The sequence below is a fragment of the Syngnathus acus genome, chromosome 6 (assembly GCF_901709675.1).
Source record: "Syngnathus acus chromosome 6, fSynAcu1.2, whole genome shotgun sequence".
Classification (NCBI taxonomy): Eukaryota; Metazoa; Chordata; class Actinopteri; order Syngnathiformes; family Syngnathidae; genus Syngnathus; species Syngnathus acus.
The window spans coordinates 3,330,423-3,337,838 of record NC_051092.1 but is presented as its reverse complement, the minus strand read 5'-3'; the positions used below and the strand labels follow the sequence as shown (position 1 = coordinate 3,337,838).

Below are 7,416 nucleotides of genomic sequence, written 5' to 3'. Positions count from 1 at the left end.
ATTTGGTTAAACTGTGACCGGACACGACATATAAATCGGTGACACAACGACAACTTGTCATTGACAAGCATGAGTGTCATCAACTTGGTAAGTGGGCTTCTTCTACAGTCAAAAATACGTGACACGTAAAGCTAAAAGTCTTTCTTTTTTTTTCTTTACAACTACAGGGTCCAGACCCGTATCTGGCTTTTCAGCCAAATCTGAAACCCCAAACCAAAAAAGAAGACTACAGAAACTTTGCGGCAAGTTAAACACCGTCTTGTCAATGTTTTACATCCAGCCTGAAATTGAACAAATTTAATGATTATAAATTTTCACTAGATAAGTCCTACCTCTTTTTAACTTTGAAAAAATAATTCGAAATTTCTTGAGATGGTTAATTATGTTTTGGTTTTGTGTAACATTCAAAATTATATATAAAAAAAGTGAAACGTACAGAATTAAAAATACTGGGTTACAAATTGGACCCAAGCAAGGAGTTGGGTCAATTTGACCCATATTTGCAATGTTTTGCACAACAATTAAGTTGTATGTGATGGAGGGGGAGAAAAAAAGCTTCCCACGTTGAACTCGCGCATTTCAGACGGGGAGTGTTGCCGATCATGTGTACAACACATACAAGCTGATGCACACCAACCAGAACGTGGACTTTGTCAAGCGAAAGGTGAGGCTGCTCCCACTAACACACATTCTCTGAATCCAGCTTTTGTAAACTTGATCGATTGCGTCACTGAGCCAGGGCATGCTGAGTCTAAAAATTTGGATCTGTTTGGTTAACCTACATTGCCGCTGATGAATTAAAACAAAGCGTTCTAAAGACTAGAAGTAGATCAACGGTACCTTTGGGTCATCCCCCGCAGCACTTAGAATGGAGCGGCTGCAGCCACGCCGAAATGTCCATGATGGACGCAGTCATGTCTCTGGATCAGCTAGTGGACGAGTCTGATCCAGATGTGGACTTCCCAAACTCCTTTCACGCCTTCCAGACGGCCGAGGGAATTCGCAGGGAACACCCAGACAAAGGTATGCAATCACAAATAAGATGAATAAATAATAGTTATAATAATAATAAATAAATAAATGCTCCATGATACCCACCATTGTGATGCCAGACTGCATCATGGACGTCTTTTTTTTTTCCAGACTGGTTCCAGCTTGTAGGTCTGATTCACGACGTTGGGAAGGTCTTGGCGCTGTGGGGGGAACCTCAGGTAAGATTTTTTTTTTTTTTTTATTCTTACCTAATGTGTGTACTTTTTACAGGACATTGGAAAGAATTTTGAAAACTGTCTTCATTCCCACCACATTTGCTGTGATGACTCTCAGACAGGCTATGAATACATTATGTACAATTTATTAACGATGCAAATATTTTCAAAACTGACCTGGGAGATACTTTACATGCATGGAAAAAGTCTTCATCCTTGTCCACAGTGGGCGGTGGTGGGTGACACGTTCCCCGTGGGCTGCGCCTTCCAAAACTCCATCGTGTTCCGCGACAGCTCCTTCCAAGAGAACCCGGACGACACAAATCCCAGCTACAAGTAGATATTCTCCCGATAAAACTGACACCTAAACACGGGATTCGTTGTCAAGGTTTGATGGGCTGATTTTGACTGATCGCATAAATGAAGTCGAGCAAACTTTTGGATGCCATTGCAATTTTTATTTTGACTGAGATATTTGTCATTGATTTTGGTTGTTTTCTTCAGCTCTAAATATGGAATCTACAAACCAAATTGCGGGCTTGATAATGTCCTCTTGTCCTGGGGTCATGATGGTGAGGACAATTCGTTTTTTGATATAATTATTATGCATTGAACTATTTTTTTGTACCCCAGAGTACCTTTACCGCGTTCTGCAGTTCAACAAGTGCAGCATCCCCGAGGAGGTGAGTAACATGCGGTCGCCGTCACATGTGGACTCGACATCACGCTATGTTTGTGTGGCGTCCACGTAGGGTCTCAACATGATCCGCTACCATTCCTTCTACCCATGGCACTCCCAAGGCGACTACATGCACCTGTGTGACGACAAAGACCTGCAAATGCTGCCTTGGGTGAAAAAGTTTAAGTGAGTGGCGTACAATTTGTTTGATGCAGTTATTTGTAAGTCAGGTTAAAAAAAAAAAAAAGTCAAGTTTAAATCCAATTGAAAAAAGTTCAAATGCAGTATACATTAATCATTTAATTAATTTACTACATAATGAATTACTATTATAAACATTGGGAAAATGCTAACTAGCAAATAATTTTAGCTAATACTAGTTCATTTGTGTGCGTTTTCCCTGCAGCAACTTTGATCTCTACACGAAAGTGGCCGAGCTGCCCGACATGGAGAAGCTGCGTCCGTACTACCAATCGCTGATCGACAAGTACTGTCCCGGGATACTGAAGTGGTGAAACGGCAGCCACTAAACAACAATTTTTTTTTTTTTTTAATCCATGCTCATTTCTACTATTTAGTAGCTGTATTTTTTTTTTTGTGTGGACAGTATGAACGAGTTATTGGATAAAAACAGCTTTCAGGACAATCATTTATTTTCTTTCAATGTTTTTTTTGTGTGTGTAGTGTACACACAGAAAAGGCACATTTGTGTTTCTGCATTGACAACTTGCCGGGTTCATGATGGCTGTTGACAAGTGAGTGTTTTCCCAAAATATAATTAAATCATCCAAAGTGATGTACATGTACACAAGCGAGCCGAAACAGGAAGTACAAATATATACACACACATACCTCTTTGCTCAATTCGGTAACATCAGCCACTTTCTCTCACATTTCTTGGGCTTCCTCCTCCTCCTCCTCTTCCTCCTCCTTCTCTTCCTCCTCCTCCTCCTCCTCATCATCAGTGACACCATCTCCGTCGTTCTCATCAACATCCTCCACCTCACCCTCATCATGATCTTCATCATCCTCGTCTACCGTCTTCTTCACATCGGGCAGAGTGTCTTTCCGATCGGAACTGTCCGCGGCGTGTTTTTGTCCCTTGGGCATCGCCAGCAGCAGGCACAAGGTGGCGCTGCAGCCGACCAGGGTCCAGATGAGCTCCGGAGCGGGGACTCCCGACACCTGGGCGCGCAGCCACCGTACCGCTCGGGCCACGGTGGAATTCACCTGGCGGCGTGAAGGCGACTTGTCCTGCCAAGTTGTTATTCAGACGTTAATAAGTCCTCAGGTACTAAATGTGAGTGAGTAAAAGTACCTTGAGTCCATGTTGATCCAGCAAGTTCTCGAGGAATGGGTGGCCCAGATGTACTACGGGATAAAATTCTTCATTGTAGACCCTCTTCCACCAGCGCTCCGGGTATGATCTGCACACAGGGAGCAGTGTGTTATTCACTTTTTTATGTTTGTAAGAGAGGCAATTGTGAGTATTACAGACCCGTCCTCTTTGGGTTGCGTGAACCAGTATCTGTATCGGTGGGCTCGCAGGTAGGTAGGGGGCTGCTGGTGGAAAGGGTAACGAGTGATGTCCGTCTGGATCAGCTTGATGACTTCGCAACACAAACAACGTTAGGAGACATTGGTTGTGTACACAAGCAGGAAAACTTTGACATATTTGAAAAACTACCGGTTCCTAGAGAGGCGACATTGCGCAATGGTTGACAAGTTAAATTGTTAACGAGCGTAACAAGTCGTTGTTAACTTGTGCAGTTTAACCTCATTAGTATTCGCAACTTATAAGTATGTCAAGACTGGATAGTGATGACACTAGAGTTGTGATGTAAGAAAATATTACAGTGGATTGGGTGTAGCCAGGCGTGCAGCATATTTGACATTTTAAGGAGAGCGAGTAGATGCAAACTTTATTTTCAGAACCGGCCGTACCGTCCGTCTTGCCCTGGAGCAGTCGGTACACGAGACTGCTGAACCACGGTGCCTGTGTGTTGTCCCCGAGGGCAGCGAACCACATCTGCCAGTCTAAACGGGGTTGGTGGGGCGTCACCACCGGGGGCGGAGCGCTCAGGTTGCCAGGTTTGTACATAAAGTCGATTTCCTGCGAGGAGAGAAGAAAAAAAAAAAAAAAGTGCCATAATAAATTAACAATTAACAGTAATAAATATAATAAATACCATTATTATAATTACAAACGTTAATTCACCCCTTCATCTCTAAACTTTATTTTTGAGGAATTTAATGTAAAAATGAAATTTGGCAAAATAATTTCACCAAAAATGCAAACATGAGCGTACGTACACCAGCTGCAGCTTTGTTGTGAAATTCACTGCCGCCACCTTGTGGTCGAACACCCAAAGCGCACTTCAAAATCAAATTCTGCTCACAAAGTAAAGGCCAACTGTACATTTATATTCAGAAAGGTCAATCTCCTTTTATGGGGAACTTTATAGCGGACAGGAAGTGGTTCTGGTCAAAGAATTAATTTTGCTCCTCTCACCGTCCAGGTGACACCGTCGTGACTTCCCTCTAGGACGACCTCGGGCCGCCCGCCCACGCCAGTCATCCTTCGGAACAACCCGTACGAGTTAACCAGCTGGTAGCGATCCACGAGGCTGTACACTTGACGCACGCCGGGCCACAGCTTGGAATTGGAGTCATATTCTATATAGGTGAAAGGCATCTGCAAAAAAAAACATTGGCAACATTCCTCACAAATGGACAAAGATATTCAGCAATTCAAAGTATTGGCTCCGGCGTCACAGCCGAGTCACGGGCGGAGAAACTGCGTAGCGGCTCATAATAAAACTCATAACTCACTCACAGACATGTTGCGGGAAATTTGCACCACACACAAAATTTTCCAGCGCTCATAGATACAAACGACCCATAAAGAACATTTTCCATAATACATCCGCAATTTTATGCTTCCAACAGCTTGGAAAGCAATTTGTTGAGGTTACTTTTCAGATAATGCAAGCTCCACACTTTGAGTAGAACTTCGACGTGTCCTGATACTTCTGACCAGCGAACCCTCCCCATGTAAAGTTCAACTCACCAGACTGATGGTGAACATGGTGGCCGCGGCAGCAGCAAACAGCATCCACTGAAGTGTGGACCAGAACCTCCTCAAGAAACCAGAGACACACGCACACCTGCAGAGAAACATTCCAGTTTTTAAACATCGCAACTAATCACGCTCACAAACAGAGTTGGTACCTGAACATGGCCATGACAATCTCCCAAGTGAGTGAGAGAACACCGACCCACACGCAGGGGAAAGTGACACTCTTGAGAAAGTTGTTAAAGTGGTGGTAGGTGAAAGCTGAAAGATTTGGGGGGAAAAAAAAAATTAATTTTGCACGTCTTCAGCAAAAGACACAGTGTGTAGTACCCGTTTTAGAAGTGATGGCTCTGGTCGCCGTGTCCACTTTCAGGTCGAAACACACGATTGCGCCAAAGATAACCAGAGACGAGACAACGAGCTCCAACATGTAACACGGCCAGGACCACAGTTTGGACTCTAATGGAGGACATCACGTATGAAATAGGAACACACCAAGAAAACTGAGGTCAATCTTTCAGTTCAGTGTGACCCCTCTTAAAGATAAAAAAAAAATAAAAATAAATTATGGACATTTCTAGTCATCTACTTTATCTCACCTTTGTGTTCATTGGGTTCTGCTGTGCGCAGCCAGAAGCGCACATGCCGGTCGTCCAGCAAGGACACACAAAGGGCCAAGGTCAAAAGGTTAAAGAAGTTGTAGTTGCCTGACAAAATGATCACCACTTGCAGCAGCACCTGCACATAAAAAGGCGTGTTAGGCCATCGCAATGACGTTGAAAAATGTCTGCAGCCAGCCCAGACACGTAGCGCCGCTCACCTGCAAGTAGAAAGCGCCGAGTCGGAGCCTGCGCAGAGGACTGAAAAAAAGCAGCGGCACGGCGATCTCCACAATGAAGGCGCCCACCACGCTCAGCTTCTGCCACCACGCGGGCATCTGGTGGGCAAACCAAGCCAGTGGGGTGGGAATGCACTGGGTTTCATAGTGGTAATTCATCGCTGGTTGATATCAAAGGGAGTCATACACCAAACATGAGCCAAATATATTTAGAATAATTGCTGAGTGAATGGTAACTGGCGTCGTACCAGTTAAGCCCCACCAAGTTGGACAGCGTGAGGTGAGCTTCACTACTCCGGAGGCAAACATCAGACGGAAGAGAAGCCACCGGATGAGCCAAAAGGTGATGCGGTCGTGCTCGCGGACGGCTCGAGACCCCCTGATGAGAGTCATTGGAGCCACCAGGATGCAGAGGAAGCCCGCCTCCAGGAGCAGGTTGTCCCTGGGAGAGTAATGAGACGGTAATATATCCAATATCAAAAAAATTTAAACACACAATCACTGGCCGCCATTTTATGAGCGTGACCACTCACCATTGGAAGTAGAGGAAAACCTGCCCCACCTGCCACACAAGCAAAGTGAGAGAAATGCCACACACCCCATTTTCATATTCAGCAAAACGTCAACATTACCTGGTACATGGACAAGTACAAAGCCCAGAGGCAGAAGAATACCAGGCTGTCTCGCAGCGCCGCCACCAGTGTGGCGGCCAGGCTGAGCGCCGCCCCGACCAAACATAGCAACTCCATAGCCGTGTGCGTGTCAAGGCCCAGGTGGGGGCTCAGCCACAGCAGGGTGGGCGAGGACAGAAGTTGCTCTCCCAGAGGCTTGCCGCTAAAACGGAGCTGCTTACGAGCGGGCAGGAGACCATCGTTGCCATAGAGACCTGTAAAAACACCCAGAGAATGATTTTGATCAATAAATCAATAAATAAATAGGTGGATTTCCCAGCATGCTTTGCACTTCTTGTAAATGGTTGTCGCTCTTCATTTAGTTTGTTGTAAGTGTGATGTCTTTTGATGATGAAAAAGAGTAGGAATTTCTGCCTGGAATTTGCCAGTGTAGTCCACTGGGAATTGTGGGTAATGTAGTTTATATCTGACTCAAGCATGTATCCTCAGATTAGCTTGTGTATTTTGATTCATGTTCTCGTAGCTTCGCTTTTCACAGCAAGGGAGCATTCCAGAGCCTCCCCGAGCCACGTACACCGCTGTGAAGAGTTTTAAACTAACATTAGCAAGGAGGCTCGGGAAAGCCAACGACCGACAGTATGACATTCTTCCCCTCCCCCATAAAGTTGTCTTACCTGGTATTTGCACGTAGAGAGAAACAAATGCAATCAAATAGATGACCGCCATGCACCAGAGGAACATGCGCCGTGGCAAAACGATTTCCCCCATGTTTGGAAGTGAGCGTGATGATGGGCGGGACGACGGAGTGGCCGCGGCACGTTCAAGTAATTTACGCCCGGGGAGGACGCGAAATAGGCGGGTGCGTTGATGGTGAGACTCACTAGCGACACCCACCGACACGGAGGATTTACGCCGACTCCTCGCGAGGAAATGACAAGATGTCGCGAGATAACACATTCAGTACACAAAACGTACCTGCCTCA

General features: G+C 45.3%; 2 protein-coding genes and 1 long non-coding RNA gene across 4 annotated transcripts; 2 read left to right on the top strand and 1 right to left on the bottom strand.

The window, feature by feature from the left end:
* On the top strand, nucleotides 1-2,563 carry miox (myo-inositol oxygenase). 2 transcript variants are annotated; one of them, XM_037254415.1, is made up of 10 exons: nucleotides 1-87; nucleotides 168-242; nucleotides 584-664; nucleotides 861-1,023; nucleotides 1,144-1,211; nucleotides 1,435-1,544; nucleotides 1,713-1,780; nucleotides 1,842-1,891; nucleotides 1,961-2,073; nucleotides 2,294-2,563. In XM_037254415.1, exons 1-10 carry the CDS (start codon nucleotides 70-72, stop codon nucleotides 2,400-2,402), a joined length of 855 nt encoding a protein of 284 aa, XP_037110310.1. In that variant the 5' UTR covers nucleotides 1-69; the 3' UTR covers nucleotides 2,403-2,563. The 2 variants fall into 2 exon arrangements, with proteins under 2 accessions (XP_037110310.1, XP_037110309.1); XM_037254414.1 differs by having other exon boundaries at nucleotides 1,144-1,255; nucleotides 1,329-1,544.
* Nucleotides 2,431-7,284, bottom strand: lmf2a (lipase maturation factor 2a). Its single transcript, XM_037254413.1, has 14 exons — nucleotides 7,108-7,284; nucleotides 6,434-6,687; nucleotides 6,335-6,363; nucleotides 6,050-6,243; nucleotides 5,784-5,962; nucleotides 5,563-5,701; nucleotides 5,294-5,422; nucleotides 5,119-5,224; nucleotides 4,958-5,054; nucleotides 4,400-4,582; nucleotides 3,832-4,000; nucleotides 3,386-3,497; nucleotides 3,206-3,314; nucleotides 2,431-3,141 (listed from the first exon to the last, which is right to left on the bottom strand). Exons 1-14 carry the CDS (start codon nucleotides 7,199-7,201, stop codon nucleotides 2,776-2,778), a joined length of 2,160 nt encoding a protein of 719 aa, XP_037110308.1. The 5' UTR covers nucleotides 7,202-7,284; the 3' UTR covers nucleotides 2,431-2,775.
* Nucleotides 5,873-6,749, top strand: LOC119124435. Its single transcript, XR_005098273.1, has 2 exons — nucleotides 5,873-5,965; nucleotides 6,053-6,749. It is a non-coding gene; the product is annotated as an uncharacterized LOC119124435 (long non-coding RNA).
* Nucleotides 7,285-7,416: the final 132 nt, after the last annotated feature.